The sequence below is a fragment of the Salmo trutta genome, chromosome 5, assembly GCF_901001165.1.
Source record: "Salmo trutta chromosome 5, fSalTru1.1, whole genome shotgun sequence".
Taxonomy (NCBI): domain Eukaryota; kingdom Metazoa; phylum Chordata; class Actinopteri; order Salmoniformes; family Salmonidae; genus Salmo; species Salmo trutta.
Genome location: NC_042961.1, coordinates 16,584,494 through 16,604,396, shown reverse-complemented (window position 1 = coordinate 16,604,396; position 19,903 = coordinate 16,584,494). Strand labels below are relative to the sequence as shown.

General features: G+C 41.2%; 1 protein-coding gene across 1 annotated transcript; it reads left to right on the top strand.

Moving 5' to 3' along the window:
* Positions 1 to 90: 90 nt before the first annotated feature.
* LOC115193757 (bifunctional 3'-phosphoadenosine 5'-phosphosulfate synthase 2) lies at positions 91 to 17,962 on the top strand. The gene is made up of 12 exons (XM_029752715.1): positions 91 to 380; positions 10,093 to 10,207; positions 10,356 to 10,591; positions 10,764 to 10,902; positions 11,304 to 11,422; positions 11,664 to 11,777; positions 13,183 to 13,294; positions 13,539 to 13,744; positions 13,954 to 14,089; positions 15,932 to 16,200; positions 16,430 to 16,659; positions 16,850 to 17,962. The coding sequence occupies exons 1-12, from the start codon at positions 354 to 356 to the stop codon at positions 16,989 to 16,991; spliced, it is 1,845 nt and encodes a 614-aa protein (XP_029608575.1). The 5' UTR covers positions 91 to 353; the 3' UTR covers positions 16,992 to 17,962.
* Positions 17,963 to 19,903: the final 1,941 nt, after the last annotated feature.

The following is a 19,903-nucleotide window of genomic DNA, read 5'->3' as shown; positions in this document are numbered from 1 at the left end:
TATAAAAACACTACATAACAATAGTCTGGTTGACGTCTACTTTTGCAATTTAACCCTATGTAAATGTACCGTTTCCGAAGCTCAGCCCCGCACTGTCGTGATCTCGATACATTGGTTCGCATTCAGGAATATTCATATTTCTGAACCCTGGAGGAGGATTGGAGGCTGGGCCAGTGGAATGCTACGTGTCTTGAGGTCTTTCAAAAGCCCTTGTTCTTAGATGACTGTCGTCAAAGTTGTCAAGGAACACGAGCGAGGCGACACATTCCTACCGGTTATTGGAGTTTATACTCTCCGGGTCAACAAAACTCCGGGTCAACAGTCCATTGGGGTTAACCTTAGCCTAGTGTACGATGTTGGGTGTCAAAAAGCAGCAGACGGTAAGATATACATACACTTATTTGAAACATCATATTCGAATATAAAATAGATTTTGAAAGTTGTCTAATAGCATAAGCATGTATAGAAATGTTGTAGCTCACGCAGCCCAGAGTGCTAGAGCTACCTAGGCTAGAAATGGTGTAGCCTCAATGATGTATAAAATAATTCCTGTATAGTGCGCTTTGGGTGACCTTTATACGTGTATTTCGTTAACTAACTAACGAACGTTATAGCCTAATTCTAATTAAAACCTTTAACTGCTAAGTTACATAATAGCAATTATGTGGATAAAGTGCTAGACATGTTTGTTCACCAAATCTGTTTCATCAAACAATGGTTAGAAGTCTGATACGATCAGCGCTGTCACTGTTGACGATGAAGTAGGCTACTTTCACGTTTTCACTCTGGTAGAAAATTGGACTGATTTGATTTGACATAGGCATTGGTGGAAAAAGTGCCCAACTGTCATACTTGAGTAAAAGTAAAGATACCTTAATAGAAAATGACTGAAGTAAAAGAGAAAGTCACCCAGTAAAGTAGTACTTGAGTAGAAGTATTTGGTTTTAAATATACTTAAGTATCAAAAGCAAATGTAATTGCTAAAATATATGTAAGTATCAAAAGTACATTCCTTATATTAAGCGAACCAAGCGGCACCATTTTTATTTATTTATTATTTACGGATAACCAGGGGCACACTGACATAATTTACAAACAAAGCTTTTGTGTTTAGTGAGTTGCCAGATCAGAGGCAGTAGTGATGACCATGGATGTTCTCTTGATAAGTGTGTGAATTGGACAATTTTCTGTCCTGCTAAGCATTCAAAATGTAACAAGTACATATGGGTGTCAGGAAAAATGTATTGGTGTCAGTAAAAAGTACATATATTCTTGGGGGGAATGTAGTAAAGTAAAAGTTGTCAAAAATATAAATGGTAAAATACAGATACCCAAGAAAACTACTTAAGTAGTACTTTAAAGTACATAAGTACTTTACACCACTGCATATAGGTTAAATGGTATATAATATTTGTTGTTGTTGAGAAGTAGCCTAATGGTCATTTACGACTTGTCATTTAATTAATTATATGTCCCACTTAGAATGAACCATAACTGAAGCCTTCACAAATCCTTTATAATACCTAGTCTATTTAAGCAATAAGACCCGTAATTAGAGCAGTAAAAATAAGTGTTTTGGTATACCCGTGGTATACAGTCTGATTTACCACGGCTGTCAGCCAATCAGCATTCAGGGCTCGAAAATGCTGATTGGCTGACAGCCGTGGTATATCAGACTGTATACCACAGGTATGACAAAACATTTATTTTTACTGCTCTAATTACATTGGTAACCAGTTTATATTAGCAATAAGGCACCTCAGGGGTTTGTGGTATATGGCCAATATACCATGGCTAAGGGCTGTGTCCAGGCACTCCGTGATGCATCATGCGTAAGATCAGCCCTTGGCCGTGGTATATTGGCCATATACCACACCCCTTCGTGCCTTATATATACCACACCCCTTCGTGCCTTATTGCTTAACAGGTGGGTCTAATCCTGAATGCTGATTGGCTAAAACCACATTCCAGCCGGTGTCTATTCCACAAGTTACCACCAGCTAAATCTAACATTTCTTTTAGACTAACATTTAGTTTTCAACAGCAGATATTTATATAAATCTTGCTGTCTGTCTCGCCAACATTTGCAACATTGTTTCAGTATTCAAATTTGATCTCCAGATGTCCCATAGTAATGAACTTGTCGGGAGTTGGGATGAGACAGACAGGCAGGCAGCTTTTCTCAGCCAGTTGAAAATCATGAATCAGCATCATTAGTATGGATATATACAAAGTACTATCAATAGTTAACAGGTAAAACTAAACAAAGTACGGTTAGTTTGCTGTCTTTCCAGCTTAGGTTTGAAGTGAATGTGTTAGCTGTGTTGTTGGCTAGCTCCTCTGAACAAGTGTCCTGACGAGAGAGCACATTTTCTACGCCAGTCGAAATCGCGCATCATTAGCTCATTGTTATGGATGTATCCAAATTAATGTATCTAGAAAACAAATTAAACGCAAATGTAGCTACTTTACTGTTATTCTGGCTGCACTGTTTGACGGTGACTGTAAATTAGCTGTAGTTGGCTAGCTAGCAAGCAAGCAAGGGATAAGAACGTTGCCAGCCAGTATGGTAATGGAACATTTAGAACGAACGACTAAGTCGCGTCCATAGATACAGAACAAAAAGACTGAACAACTGGGTCACGTCTCTAGCAACCGAACCAATAGAACGAATGACCAGCCGGCTTGGGTAGCAACCCTAGATTTGTGTCGGGACTATATCTTGTGGAAGGATGAAATAGTATGAATACATTTATCAAAATAACGTTTTTAATAAAAATATGTAAATCATTATTTGAATATGTTGGTAACCTGTTGTATAAAAGTGATAATGCCCTGAACACCCGTGCCAATATATCCAAACACCGGCTTCTCTGGCACTATTACTTAAATGTAGCAACCTTAAACCAACACCTAGCGACCTCGATCATCAAGAGTTTTGGACCTCTTGGTGTAACGTTTAAGGTGTTAGCTTGACTGTCGCTGGACACGGGTTTGAGTACCGGTTGGTGCTACCCCCTGAATTCGCTACGTTGATGTCAGAATTGGGATTGAGCCCATGAGGCCATGGGGGAGGTGTGTACACGTGCGGGGCTTGGTAAAGAAAAGCATGGAGACACACTCTCCCGAAGGAAGGGGGTAATGTAGTGACCTTAACCCAACACCTACAATAGCAACCTCATGAAGAGGTTCAGACCGTTGGTTCGAGACCTTTTTGGGGCCCCTACTCCCCGAAATCGCTACAATATGCTTCAAATCAAAGTTTATTTGTCACGTGTGCCGAATACAACAGGTGTAGACCTTACAGTGAAATGCTTTCTTACAGGCGCTAACCAATAGTGCAAAAAACAAATCATTTACTAATCACTAATCATTTATAAGCAAATGTTACACCATAGCCTTATAAAGGGTGGCACAGGTTTATGCCACATTTGACAATGCCACTGTTCATGTAATGGCTTTGATTAATTTGATTTGTGAAGTATCTAAGTGGTGCTATAAGCATTTATGAAGCCTTTATAAGTAGGAAGTTTGTTTTTAATGTTGTGTAGCTGATACAGGCTACTTCTGCGCTGCTAAGGAACTGACAAGGTTTGTGTGGCAGAAAACAATCGGCGTAGGCAGTAAACCAGCTAATGCCACAAATGCTTTGTAACAGTGAAATGTAGCTCACTTTAGTCTGCATAGTTTCTAAACAGGTTTACTTACAATGAGTTAGCCCAGTATTATACGTGGACAATATGTTAGCACAGTATACGTTGGAAGAGTGTGGAAAGCAGCAAGTTGATAAGGGGCTGGTTCCAATACTTAGCATGTGGTTTTGCACAGGTATCTTATATTATCATGTACCGCTCACACAATCACAGTCTAAACTTGACCTGTATGGGGAAACATTTGTACCAAACACATGTAAGGAACTGATGTGTATCAACAAATAGACCAATACCCTACATGTTTTTTCATAACCAACCTGTAGACAAAAGATAAAGAATGTCACTCAAGTCATTGTTTTCTCAATATTTTGATACACCTAGTACTGTAGGCTTACTTTGTCAGATTTCCACTCCACTCTGTATGGAGACTGAATAACTATGCAGTTAGGGTGTGGGAATAGTAAATGTTTCCAAGAGTTAGCACAACTGTTTATTTTGTTCTACAGATTAGGTATGATGATAAGGGCAGTAGGGAACATTTTGTTTATCACCTCCTATAGGTAACAGAAGCTATGTCACATGTTTTACTGCGCAGTATCCATATAGAAAATGGAATTTAAACTAGGATGTTTTTGTAGTTGGCCTTAGAAGAACCACTCATCCATCGTATGCTGGAAGGGGCAATGGTAACACAGAGGGAATGAGAGAGGGAGAGTTAGAAACGCATACGGAATAAGAGGGGAAGGAAATGAGAAGGAAGCAGAGTGAAAAAGATGAATGTATTAAACTACGGAGAATGAAAGAGAGAGAGAAACAGAGAGACAGATTGAGCTGAGTGTGTTTGTGATAGTGACAGAGAGGGAGGGAGGAAGAGGCAAATAGGCAAAGAAAGGTAGAAGAAGTAGTGAAAGTTGAGTAAGAATTACAGCAAAGGGACAGAAACAATGAATCATGGATAGATTGATGGAGAGAACAGAGTGATAAAAGTAGATTGAATTGCACAGCATGAGATGTGATTGGATCATTGAGGTTGGGGCTGCTGAAGTGACAGAAGAAGAGGGTGGAGAGGCAGGGCTGAAAGTAAGGCTAAGGGGTCGTGGGTATCTGCCGGGGTTTGTTGAACGGTACTGTTTGTTTTTTCCACCCGCTATATGTGTGTTTGTGCATGAGAGGTGGATGATGATGGGGAAATGCATCAAATTAAGATGTATCACCTTTAAAAATGGCGCGTGTTTCGCAAGTTGACATTATTGTAATAATTACACTGTAAGAAGTTTGTTTGCCATTGATAGGTTCGCCAAAATGACATGACAGAAGCATAAGCAGAAGGAATTTTGAAAAATGGACAACTGTGTAGCATTTCTCTGCATGTAAATGAAAAATCGACTACAGTGGCTTCAGAAAGTTTTCACACCCCTTGAACTTTTCCACAATTTGTGTTATAGCCTGAATGTAAAATTGATTAAATTGATATTTTTTGTCACTTATCTACATATACAATACTCCATAATGTCAAAGTGGATTCATATTTTTGGAAATGTTTACAAATTAACAAAAAATGTGAAGCTCAAATGTCTTGAGTCATTAAATATTCAACCCCTTTATTATGGCAAGCCTAAATAAGTTCAGAAGTAAAAATGTTCTTAACAAGTCATATGATAAGTTAAATGGACTCACTCGGTGTGCGTTAATAGTGTTGAGCATGATTTTTGAATGACTACCTCATGTCTGTACCCCACACATACAATTATCTGTAAGGTCTCTCAGTCAAGCAGTGAATTTCAAACACATATTCAACCACAAAGACCAGGGATGTTTTCCAATGTCTCACGAAGAAGAGCACCTATTGGTAGATAGGTATAAAAAAAAGCAGTTGAGCATGGTGAAGTTATTAATTACACTTTGAATGGTGTATGAATACACCCAGTCACGTCAAAAATACAGACATCTTTCTTAACTCAGTTGCCGGAGAGGAAGGAAACCGCTCAGGGATTTCACCATGAGGCCAATGGTGGCTTTAAAACAGTTACATAGTTTAATGGCTGTGATAGGAGAAAACTGGGGATGGATCTACAACATTGTAGTTACTCCACAATACTAACACAGAGCGAAAAAAAAAGACTGTACAGAATAAAAAATATTCCAAAACATGCATCCTGTCTGCAACAAGGCACTAAAGTAATACTGCAAAAGATGTGGCAAAGCAATTCACTTTTTGTTTTGAATACAAAGTGTTATGTTGGTGTCAAATCCAATACAACACATTACTGAGTTCCAGTCTCCATATTTTCAAGCATAGTGGTGGCTGCATCATGTTAGGGGTATACTTGTAATCGTTAAGGACTGGGGAGTTTTTCAGGATAAAAAATTAACACCGACACCATCATTAAGTTTGCCGATGACAACCTGATCACCGACAACGACGAGACAGCCTATAGGGAGGAGGTCAAAGAACTGGCCGTGTGGTGCCAGGAAAACAACATCTCCTTCAACGTGATCAAGACAAAGGAGATGATTGTGGACTACAGGAAGAAGAGGACCGAGCACGCCCCCATTCTCATCGACGGGGCTGCAGTAGAGTAGGTTGAGAGCTTCAAGTTCCTTGGTGTCCACATCACCAACTAACTAACATGGTCCAAGCACACCAAGACAGTCATGAAGAGGGCATGACAAAACCTATTCCCCCTCAGGAGACTGAAAAGATTTGGCATGGCATCCTCAGATCCTCAAAAGGTTCTACAGCTGCACCATAGAGAGTATCCTGACTGGTTGCATCACTGCCTGGTATGGCAACTGCTCGGCCTCCGACCGCAAGGCACTACAGAGGATAGTGCGAACGGCCCAGTACATCACTGGGGCCAAGCTTCCTGCCATCCAGGACCTCTATACCAGGCGGTGTCAGAGGAATGCCCTAAAAATTGTCAAAGACTCCAGCCACCCTAGTCATAGACTGTTCTCTCTGCTACCGCACGGCACGGTACAGGAGCGCCAAGTCTAGGTCCAAGAGGCTTCTAAACAGCTTCTACCCCCAAGCCATAAGACTCCTGAACATCTAATCAAATGGCTACCCAGACTATTTGCATTGCCCCCCCCCCTCCTTTTACACCACTGCTACTTTCTGTTGTTATCGTCTATGCATAGTCACTTTAATAACTCTACCTACATGTACATATTACCTCAACTAACCGGTGCCCCCGCACATTGACTCTGTACCGGTACCCCCCCTGTATATAGTCTCGCTATTGTTATTTTACTGCTGCTCTTTAATTACTTGTTACTTTTATTTCTTATTCTTATCAAAAAAAATGTTTTACTGCGTTGTTGGTTTGGGGCTCGTAAGTAAGCATTTCACTGTAAGGTCTACACCTTTTGTATTTGGCGTATGTGACTAATAACATTTGATTTGATTTGAAATTCGATATTTCTGTATTTAATTTTCAATAAATTTGATACAATTTCTAAAAACATTTTTTCACTTAGTCATTATGGGGTATTGTGTGTAGATATTTAATATATTTAATCCATTTGAAATTCAGCCTGTAACAACAAAACTTGGAATAAGTCAAGGGGAATAAATACTTTCTGAAGGCACTGTGTAGGTTACTAGTGATGTAGGTACTAGAGTCATGGAAAATCTGCAAAAATGTTGCCCTCGCCTCTATCCACCTGAAAGACTGTACTGTATGTACCTGGAGTTCTCTCCACAACCCTGACAGAAACATACCTCTGTGTGTGGAGGCTGTCGGCCGGCCGGTGTGGTGTGGTATTTGGTAGGAGATGGTGGGTGAGAGTGCAGAGAGAGTGCCCTCTGTTTATACAAGGCTCTCTGTCTGTGGTGGGGGTGTGGGGGCCCTGCTACGGTTAATAACAGGAGGTTGTGTGCGTAACCTACACTGGGTGGGGTAGTGGAAGGGCTGGGAAAGTTTTATGAGGAGTAGGCACTGGTAGGAAAGGTGGGGGGCACTAGAGGGGAGGAAAGGATGCCACATCATCGCTGGGCTGCAGGCAGCACACTGGCCACATTGTCTGGTCCTGTTCCCTTCATTCCCTGGAGCCAGCCAGCATCCCGTCACCACTGCCATGTCTACCCAGCCAGAGACTGTCTCAGTCGGACTCACTCTGAAGGGGCCTATTCACCAAGTCACATTCGCAACGGTTCACATAGAAATGTGTTTTTTATAAACCAGACCTGACTTTCTATCAGGTTGAATGAAGAATCATGTCTGTTCTACAAAATATATCCCGCTCTGTAACACTCTGAATGATGTGAACATTTGAATATGCCTCTGGCGTATTTAAACTCCCCCTAGAAAGGATGTAGTAGAGTCTGATGGGTTGATATAACCCACTTGAAAGGCAAAGCTTTCTACATATCTGGTCTGTATATCCTGTTTATCTTCTGTCTGCATGTTCAGTTTATTGTGGCAGCACCTTTTCACCAAGTAAAATTCCTGTCCATGCAAATTCATTTGGTGAGTAAAGGTAATTCTGATTCATTCAAGCAAAGACAGACTTACTAGGCCTTAAGCAAAACCACGTAATTTATTGCAAGGCAACCATAACAAAAACGTTATAATTAATCTAGTCTGCCGTTGGAATGTCTAGTCCTGCAGGAAAAACTAGATGTAGTTCCGGAGGCATGGTCCGTATCAAACCTGAACTAAATGAAATTGATTATGGTATGTTTGGCATGAGATACCATATGTGGACCAATGGGAGAAAAGAAGTGAGATGCATATGGACAAGATGGCATTTGTATGTAGTCTACTGTAGTTAGTCAAATGTAAATGAGAATGTTTGTGAAAGACTGGAAATACCCTGAAAAGTTGAAGTTGTACTAAATGTGCTTTTCAGAGCAGAATGTGGGTGTGCATCATTGTTGAGCCAGAGACCACATTGATGTCATAACCTGTGGGACATGAGACTGGGGAGGTGTCCAAAGGGTGATGTCATTATATACTGCTCAAAAAAATAAAGGGAACACTTAAACAACACATCCTAGATCTGAATGAAAGAAATAATCTTATTAAATACTTTTTTCTTTACATAGTTGAATGTGCTGACAACAAAATCACACAAAAATAATCAATGGAAATCCAATTTATGAACCCATGGAGGTCTGGATTTGGAGTCACACTCAAAATTAAAGTGGAAAACCACACTACAGGCTGATCCAACTTTGATGTAATGTCCTTAAAACAAGTCAAAATGAGGCTCAGTAGTGTGTGTGGCCTCCACGTGCCTGTATGACCTCCCTACAACACCTGGGCATGCTCCTGATGAGGTGGCGGATGGTCTCCTGAGGGATCTCCTCCCAGACCTGGACTAAAGCATCCGCCAACTCCTGGACAGTCTGTGGTGCAACGTGGCGTTGGTGGATGGAGCGAGACATGATGCCCCCCAAAGAAATGCCACTCCACACCATGACTGACCCACCGCCAAACCGGTCATGCTGGAGGATGTTGCAGGCAGCAGAACGTTCTCCACGGCGTCTCCAGACTCTGTCACGTCTGTCACATGTGCTCAGTGTGAACCTGCTTTCATCTGTGAAGAGCACAGGGCGCCAGTGGCGAATTTGCCAATCTTGGTGTTCTCTGGCAAAAGCCAAACGTCCTGCACAGTGTTGGGCTGTAAGCACAACCCCCACCTGTGGACGTCGGGCCCTCATACCACCCTCATGGAGTCTGTTTCTGACCGTTTGAGCAGACACATGCACATTTGTGGCCTGCTGGAGGTCATTTTGCAGGGCTCTGGCAGTGCTTCTCCTGCTCCTCCTTGCACAAAGGCGGAGGTAGCGGTCCTGCTGCTGGGTTGTTGCCCTCCTACGGCATCCTCCACATCTCCTGATGTACTGGCCTGTCTCCTGGTAGCGCCTCCATGCTCTGGACACTACGCTGACAGACACAGCAAACCTTCTTGCCACAGCTCGCAGTGATGTGCCATCCTGGATGAGCTGCACTACCTGAGCCACTTGTGTGGGTTGTAGACTCCGTCTCATGCTACCACTAGAGTGAAAGCACCGCCAGCATTCAAAAGTGACCAAAACATCAGCCAGGAAGCATAGGAACTGAGAAGTGGTCTGTGGTCCCCACCTGCAGAACCACTCCTTTATTGGGGGTGTCTTGCTAATTGCCTATAATTTCCACCTGTTGTCTATTCCATTTGCACAACAGCATGTGAAATGTATTGTCAATCAGTGTTGCTTCCTAAGTGGACAGTTTGATTTCACAGAAGTGTGATTGACTTGGAGTTACATTGTGTTGTTTAAGTTTTCCCTTTATTTTTAAATCCTGAGAGCGACATCAGAAGCTGATGAGCTTTGCTCACATGGATGTTTTTTTATTCAGTGCAAATTAAAGAGAAACAACGTAGGCTAGAGCATTACTCATCAGCACAAGTCACTCATTTCTTATCATGTCTTCTTCTGCTTTAATTTCAGGATCTGAACAGATCCACCAATGTAGTGTTTCAAGCCCACCATGTGACCCGGAGCAAGAGAGGTCAGGTGGTGGGCACCAGAGGAGGCTTCAGGGGTTGCACCGTCTGGCTCACAGGTAAACTACTCACCATAGCCAATACTCAATGGATTGTCACTATTACATGTTGCTATTACAGTAAAGTGCTACTAGTGACTTTAGTGATAAAGATACTGTTGAGCATTGGCTAATCTCACCTGTACATTCTCCATGTGTCCACCGCCAGGTTTGTCTGGTGCTGGGAAGACCACCATAGCCTTTGCCCTGGAGGAGTATCTGGTGTCCCATGGCATCCCCTGCTACTCACTGGATGGGGACAACATCCGCCATGGCCTCAACAAGAACCTGGGCTTCACAGCCACCGACCGTGAGGAGAACATCAGACGTATTGCTGAGGTGGCCAAGTTGTTCGCAGACGCTGGCCTCGTCTGCATCACCAGCTTCATCTCTCCTTACACCAAGGTCAGGGGTCATTCTTGGGAGTGTTTGTCTACCCAATTCTGTTGGTATTGGTGGTATTGACTTGTGTAGAGTGTTCTGGTGTAAATGGATGCCGTATATCAAGTATTCTGTGTGTTACGATTGACAAGACAGCATTCTGACAATCCTGTTCCCTCTCCTCTTTTGTCTAAAGGATCGTGATGATGCGAGGAAGATCCTTGAGAGTGCTGGGTTACCCTTCTTTGAGGTGTTCATCAACGCTCCTCTAGAGGTGTGTGAGAGTCGGGATGTGAAGGGCCTCTATAAGAAAGCCCGTGCTGGAGAGATCAAAGGTACACACTTTTGGTCCTTTGTTTACATTTTGGTATCCATACATCGAAATGTAACTTCCTTATTATAAGGGAAAGAACATAACTATTCCCTCTATGTGTTTCATTTCTATCTGAAAGAGTCAATCAAACATCCTTTTTGAAAGTGATTTTTTTATTTAACCTTTATTTAACCTTTATTTAACTAGGCAAGTCAGTTAAGAACAAATTCTTATTTACAATGACGGCCTACCGGGGAACAGTGAGTTAATAACTGCCTTGTTCATGGGCAGAACGACAGATTTTTACCTTGTCAGCTCGGGAATTCGATCGAGCAACCTTTCGGTTACTGGCCCAACGCTCTAACCAGTAGGCTACCTGCTGCCCCAACGTTGTACTAATAACTGATCTACCTGTGTTCTCAGGCTTCACTGGGATCGATGCAGAGTACGAGCGGCCCGAGGCTCCGGAGTTGGTGCTGAAAACAGGAGAGATCACCGTTACCGAATGCATCCGGCAGGTTGTGGACCTGCTTAGAGAGCAGGTGAACATGACAGATAGCTCACCTTTTTTACCGCTTGTCTAGCACTAAACTAGAACAAAAGTAAAGCGCATGTAATGGAATTGACACCAAACCTAGCTTATAACAAACATATAAAGACAAAACCAAACAAAACTTATCATAAGGGCTTGAAAAAAACTACTAAAGTGATAACTGCTAATGCATACAAACCAGCTGTCATGTTATCTTTACATGACATTGTCCTCTCTCTGTAATTGTTCAGAGTATTGTTCCAAGTGGAATCACAGAGGAGGTGAATGAACTCTTTGTTCCGGAGAACAAGCTGAAGCTGGTCCAGGTCGACGCTATCACACTTCCCACAATCAGCATCACCAAGGTAACAACATACCTCTCCACTACTAATCCATATATTTTTTATGACGACCCAAATTACCATGGGTAAATATTTGACTGGATGGCAGGCTGTGCTCACAATTGCCTCTAGATCTCTGTCACGGTCGTCGTAAAGATGGGACCAAGGCACAGCGGGAATGTGTATGCTCATCTTCTTTATTGTGAAGAAAACCAAAACAAACACTTAAACAAAACAACGACGAAAAACAGTCCTGAAAGGCACACAGCTAAACACGGAAAAACTACCCACAAAAACCCATGAAAAAACACCCTTATTAAATAGGACCTTCAATTAGAGGCAACAAGGAACAGCTGCCTCCAATTGAAGGTCAACCCAATAAACTAAGCATAGAAATAGAAAAACTAGACAGACATAGAAATAGACTAACATAGAACATAAACCAAAAAACCCCGAAACAAATAAAACAAACACCCCCTGCCACGTCCTGACCAAACTACAATAACAAATAACCCCTTTTACTGGCCAGGACGTGACAATCTCTCTCTTTTGGATTGTATTATATGTTCTAATCGATTGGGCTGATTGCCAAGGTTTGAAAATCAATTCAAATCAAACATAGTAAATATGCAGCTACAGTATTTGCATTGTATGTGATATGACTTATGGTTGTCACAAGCGTCGTTGTAGGTAGACCAAAATGCAGCGGGTATATTTATCATCTTCTTTTATTGAAGGAAAAACAAAACACTTACACAAAACAAACGACGAAAACAGTCCCGTAAGGTGCTCAGACTAAACAGGAAACAACCACCCACAAACACAAGTGAAAACACACACAACTAAATATGGCCTCCAATCAGAGATAACAACAAACAGCTGCCTCTGATTGGAGGTCATTGACAAAACTAACATAGACATAGAAAAACTAGAAAAACCCCATAGAAATAGAAAACATAGAACATAAACCAAAAACCCTGAAACACACTAAACAAACACCCCCTGCCACGCCCTGACCAAACTACAATAACAAACAACCCCTTTTACTGGTCAGGACGTGACAATGGTTGAATTATAGTGATAGGTAAACCCTAGTATCCCGATAAGTGGAGTTGTTAGTACAACGCTACTTACTGTATTGTAGTAAAACTGTAATAATATGTGCACTTGGAAACTAAAACTTTATGATACCACCATGAAGCATGGAGGTACAGTATATCACATGAAATTGGTTTGATGAAAAGTCTTACTTTACTATCTCTGTTTCCTCATGAGCTGTTTTTCATTCAGCATGGTTTCGTGTGGACTCTGCCACCCCTGATAGCATCCAATATCTCTAACATATCAGCTGTTAAGGGACATTGTTAACAGTCAGTAAGTTAAATCCCTACCAGTTTGATGTATATTACCCCCGGTCTGTCCTGTTTAGTTGGACCTCCAGTGGGTGCAGGTGCTGGCTGAAGGCTGGGCCACCCCACTGAAGGGCTTCATGAGGGAGAGGGAGTTCCTCCAAGTGCAGCATTTCGGCAACCTCCTCGACGGTAAGAACCACACACACACACCCTTATAATACATCATAACATTACTCAGCTAATTCTTATTCTCCCCTCTTCATAATGGAGCGAGTGACAGTGGATGGATATTATATAAGGTTGTTTCTAATTGTTATCCTGACCATGTGACTATAGCGAATAACCAGGGCCCTAAGTTTCCCTTGGTAGGTTCACATGGTTAGCACAAACTCCAGGCCCTATCATCACGCACATTTATCGTTCCCTGGTTCAGATGGAACCATCAACCAGTCTATTCCCATCGTCCTGCCTGTTACCACGGAAACCAAGCAGAGGCTGGACGGCTGTGCGGCGGTAGCTCTGGAGTTCCAGGGAACACTCGTGGCCATTCTAAGACAGCCAGAGTTCTACGAACATCGCAAAGAGGAGCGCTGTGCCCGTCAGTGGGGCACCACCTGCCCCCAGCACCCCTACATTAAGGTTGTCACCAACCACACACATTCATTCATAGTTGTTTAGCAAACATAGATGTCCTTTGTTGTGTTAAAGCAACACTCTGTGCACACACTTGTGCATCCAATTCCAAGCTATAATGGAGTTGAATGAAGTTGCACTTGAACATATCCATCACGTGAAATATCTTGATATTATGTCATTCATATCTCTCCAACATCCACCACTTTTTACAGATGGTGATGGAGGGAGGTGATTGGCTGGTGGGTGGCGACCTGGAGGTGCTGGAGCGAATCAGATGGAACGATGGGCTGGACCAGTACCGCTTTACTCCACGGGAGCTCAAGCAGAAGTTTAAAGAAATGAAAGCAGGTTAAAAGAGTTCCTCTAAAGGCAGTACAAATATACAGTACATGGCATATATACATTTGAGTTGGCCTTCACACTCGTACCCGTATACAGGTTGAAAATGGCAGATTTGGCACTGATAAACGTCTAAATTGGAACCCAGTGGCTGTACAGTAACATGCTGTACATGACGTCAGAGCTCAAGCTCTGCGCTTCACCGCGCTGTATGGGCTTTGACTGACAGCTGTTCTGAACTTGAGCACTTCATGCGACAAGTAGTTGCCCCTATCCTTCCCGCTAATTGGGCAACTTTTGAACACTTTTGGAAAAAGCTGTAAATAAGAGGACTCTATGTATTTTCAAAGATGAGACGTTGAGGATTATAATAAATACCACTTTGATGTCATACAAGCAAGCCAAACACCCATGCCCTTCAAATTTCCATATCATAAAACTCATGTCATATACAGTGTCAACGTTTATGATCACTGTGTTTGATGAACAGTAACAAGATGACATGGTGTCACACCCTGAGTTGTTGTTTATTGTGAAGAAAATTCCTCCTTTCTATGTGCACCAAAATGATGATCTGTTTCCCTGAATTGCATTGTGAAATCCTAACACTGTAATATCGTATTTTGTAACTTAGCTAGTCATGCTGGCAATAGAACAGGCTTTGAAATGATCCCCACTTGTCCCAGATTGCAATTTATAATGGACTGTTTTTCGATTGCTTAAACAACAAAAGAAAACAACTACAAGTGTGCTTGCTCTAGTCCCTCAATGGCAGAGCTAGGCGAGCTCAAAAAAAAAACTTTATAGTTAAAGTCTGTTCTTTGAGTTATAAAAGTGCATTGGAATTAATTAGGAACTGTGCACACTTTGGAGAGGTGTGTGGCCACTTGAAGACACTAGTTAGTCCTCTCACTCAAACCCTTTTAATTGTTTTGTCTTATGTTGCACCTACCCCACATTTTCCAGGAATATTATTATCATGTTACTGAATATATCCAGAGTATTTTTAGTTTTCATTATCAACAAATGCCACGAAACGTACAGTAAATGTAAAATGCACATAAAATGAACAGTGTAATGTTTGGATTCAGTCTTGTGTCAGGTGAACAGTTGTGTCCTCACCTTTAGTCTAGTAATGTCCCATAATCTCCAAACTGTTATCTTTCAATTGCTACCGTGGTTATGCATTTGCTTTTCATATTTCTTCTGTAAAAAAAACATTCAATTTAGCCCTATCCATATAGGCCAATTCCCACGATTGTAAAGGGTTAAGTATTAAGTCTAAATAAATTAAGGTTTATGTCTAGCTAGAGAAACATATATTTTTTAGAAGCATTTGACAAAGGACCAGGTGCAAAAAGTAGCATGGTAAAGTTGACTGTGCGCATCTGGTCCTTTGTCAAGTGCTTCTGAAGGAAAAACAAAATGTTTATATGTGCATGGTAGAATTTGTTGTTTGCACTAGATGGAGACATATTCCTCTGTGTGAGACGTTGAGGACTGTTTCGTCATGAGTCAACTGTTTTGCGTACATTTTCACCCCCTATGATATCTGCACTGACAAGGGTGTTCACTGTTTTTGACCAGTGTTAATTCATTTATCCACAGGTTATGTGGATACCAAAAGGCATGCAAAGTACATACAAAACATTTTTAAATGTTTTATGGGCTCCAACATGACGTTATGTTCACTTGTACAGTTACACAATGAGACCACAGGATGCAAATGGTGAACTGAATACAAATTATGTTTGATTTGTCCTCTTGTTATCAACCGCCTACCAACCACTTGTAAGAAGGTCCTCACTGAAGTTAATTCCTTATCTCTCTCCTATTCTCTATGACCACCAGATGCCATCTTCGCCTTCCAACTGCGGAATCCGGTCCACAATGGCCACGCCCTGTTGATGCAGGACACCAAGCGCCGTCTCCTGGAGCGGGGCTACAAGCGACCCGTCCTCTTGCTGCACCCGCTGGGGGGCTGGACCAAAGACGACGACGTGCCTCTGGACTGGCGCATGAAACAGCACACTGCAGTACTGGAGGAGGGGGTACTGGACCCCACCAGCACCATAGTGGCTATTTTCCCATCCCCCATGATGTACGCTGGACCCACTGAGGTATGGGTCAACAACACAGCCATCAACACATTCATAGTTTTTGTGTGTTTAGCAGGGGATATGATGCAGTATTTAGTCAGTTACAGTGAGTAAACCCCCATTTGGCTAGGCAGATGATGTCACTGTAGGGCTGTGAATACCCTATTGTGTTAGTCCAGCACTAAGGTTAACATATTTAAGACCATAATGTGTGTGCTTATGTGTGAGCATACATTTGTTTTTCCCTCAGGTCCAGTGGCACTGCAGAGCGCGGATGATCGCCGGAGCTAACTTCTACATTGTGGGTCGTGACCCAGCGGGCATGCCCCATCCCGAGACCAAGCAGGACATTTATGAGCCCACCCATGGGGGTAAGGTCCTCACCATGGCCCCTGGCCTCACCTCTGTAGAGATCATCCCCTTCAGAGTGGCCGCCTACAACAAGACCAAGAGGGCCATGGATTTCTACGACAAGGACCGGTGAGCGGAATGTTAAAGATTGATTATGGCTTTTATAATGCATATTTACAGATGATTTTACACAGGGCCTGTGGTGGGAAATGTTTGTCAAAGAATCTTCAAAAGCGGACACTGCTGATCATTTTCCTTCTGTCTTTCTCTTTATCTCTCATCTCCATCTATCTCGCTTCCCTTCCTCTGCCTTTCCCAGACACGCTGAGTTTGAGTTCATCTCTGGCACCAGGATGAGAAAGCTGGCGCGGTGCGGGGAGAACCCCCCAGACGGCTTCATGGCCCCCAAGGCCTGGAAGGTCCTGACTGAGTACTACAGCTCCATACAGAAGGACCAGTAACCCAAACACCAGAGCTCTTAGAAGGGCAACAGCTCTAGTCCTCAAGGAATGTTCTAGTTTGATGTTGTTATCTGTAAGTTGTAGGTTTAATTTCATTATCCCAGTAGATGATTCGGTGAGTAAGGAATCCATTAATGACTGAAATCAAGTGAGACCAAGCAGTCCTGGAGGATTGGAGTTGTGTGCCTATCTTGATTGAAGGAAAACCCATGTGATGTCAGAGGTGCTAGTGGTTGGGTTTAAGCAGTGAAAACATTCCTATGTTTGTCTATGTATCTGTAAATCATTATATTTAAAGAATTTAAAGAATTTATACATATATGAGATATATTTAATCTTTAGAGACTAACATGTATTCCATGATTTTAAAATGTCCCCCACTCTTCTTATTTTGGGAGATCATTATACAGGAAGTTATTGATAGCTTTACCTCCCAAAAGCATTTTTGGATATTTAAAGACGTGCCATTTATGATGATGCAGTAAATAAGTTGCAGGTGATATTTAATTACATTTTAACATTTTACTACCTACATATTTCTATTCCAGATTATTGATTTGTCATTGTTTTTCTTGTATTTTCAAACAAAGCTTTTCATCTTCCAAACGTAAGTGCCTTTTCTTCAGAATGTAAACACTGTTTATCTGCTGTACTGTATAAAACGTCCCTTCATGTTTCTAAGAAGTTTGATATGAAGAACCATAAATAGCATTATGATCATCAATAACTATTGTATGAAAGATGTAAGCCAACTGTAAAGTCTATGTGAAGATTCAAAATGTCAGTGGAGAAATTGTGTGAAGAATGACATTTTATAGAAGGATGACATTTTATAGAAAAAATAATTAAAACTGTATTTATTGCATCAAACCAGAAAACTGTCTCAAATGGAATACTGTATAAACAATTTATATGTCCATACATGAATGTATCAGACAAGATTTTAAATAAATATTTTATTCTCAACAAAATCACTTAATCTGTATTTCCTAATTTCAGATACAATTTGATTTGATTTACAAGGTGTTAGTCAATCAGATAAAGATGAAAGGTTGGTACTTTGTACGTTTGGATTAATAGAGCCTGCATCTCTGCTTACAGTACGAAAAAAAAATGAAAAAAAAATTTATGAAATGTATGCATTCACTACTGTAAGTCGCTCTGGATAAGAGCGTCTGCTAAATGACTAAAATGTAATGTAAATGCTGAGTACAAGACTGAAACTGCAACACATGCCCTCTGCTGGCAGGAGATTGTACTGCAAATAGTTCAACATTTTACATTATGGATTTTATCAGGTTTTGTGAGTTGAATTGCACATTGACTCTTGGAGGTGCCTTAAAAGTAATTGGTGGGACCAAATGTAACATTGACAATGCTTATGGGGATGTAAAATATCATATTGGTTTATGGGGGTATGCTGATAGGTACCTGCCTATCACATGTAGAGACCACATGCAGTGAGCTATAAAAGTATTGGGACAGTGACACGTTTTTGTTTTGGCTATGTACTCCAGCACTTTGGATTTCAAGTGATACAATGACTATAACGTTAAAGTGCAGACTGTTTAATTTGAGTGTATTTTCATCCATATGTGAACTGTTTAGAAATTACAGCACTTTATGTACATAGTCCCCACATTTTAGGGGACCAGAAGTATTGGGACATTTTCACTTATTTGTATTAAATTAGTTCAAAGTGAACTATGTGGTCCCATATTCATGGTACACAATGACTGCATCACGCTTGTGACTACAAATTTGTTGGATGCATTTTCTGTTTCTTTTGGTTGTGTTTCAGATTATTTTGTGCCCAATAGAAAGGAATGGTAAATAATGTATTGTTTCATTTTGGAGTCACTTTTATCGTAAATAAGAACAGAATATGTTTCTACACACTTCTACATTAATGTGGATGCTTTCATGATTACGGATAATCCTGAATGAATCGTGAATAATGAGTGAGAAAGTTGCAAATATAATTCCCCTCCCCCCAAAAAATGCTAACCTCCCCTGTTATTGTAATGGTGAGAGGTTAGCATGTCTTGGGGGTATTATATTTGTGCGTTTGTAACTTTCTCAGTCATCATACTATGGGCCCGTGCACCCAGGTAATCCGTTTTTTGCTTATATTTATATGTGTTATGAATCACATTTTCTTCAGTGAGGCGGTCCACATTTGATGTGACATCATGTCCACATTTATGATCCATAACAGCAAATGAGAACATGACTCACTGGGCACAGATGTCAATTCAACGTCTATACCACGTTGGTTCAACGTAATTTCATTGAAACAATGTTGACTCAACCAGTGTGTGCCCAGTGGGGATTAAGTGGGCTAAAGAACTCCGAAAAATACATATTAGTATCTTAAACTGATTAATCAATTCCAATGACAAGCAATGGTTTTATGGACCCTCTTTTAGATCCTAAATGCATTATGAATTCTTATTATATAAAGCAAAGTCAATAAACTGATTCAACTGATTTAATACTGAGTCAATGAGTTAACTAAGTTAACCTAATAGATTAATTGGACGCATTTAAAATCACCAGAGACTCATAGAGATGGTCCAATGTTCTTGAGGCAGTGATTAATTATGCTTGGCATTAAGCTGCTGTAAGGGCTTGTGTTGCTATGAGATAAGTGTTCTCCCATGTAGAGGAAAGGCCTTCCTTTTAATAGACAGTGCCAGTGCCAGAAAATCATACTTTTTTTCTTAGGTAATATTGGATTTTGGCCGACATATTGGATTTGGGGCAAAATCCAGGGTGGCCCAAAGCTTAATTGCAAGAGTAGGGGATAGACAAGCATTATTTACTGAGAAACATTTGACAGGACAAAATCAAATTTTAATCTTATGATTTGTTTAATCTGCTATATCCTAGGTAACCCCATTTAGATCTGC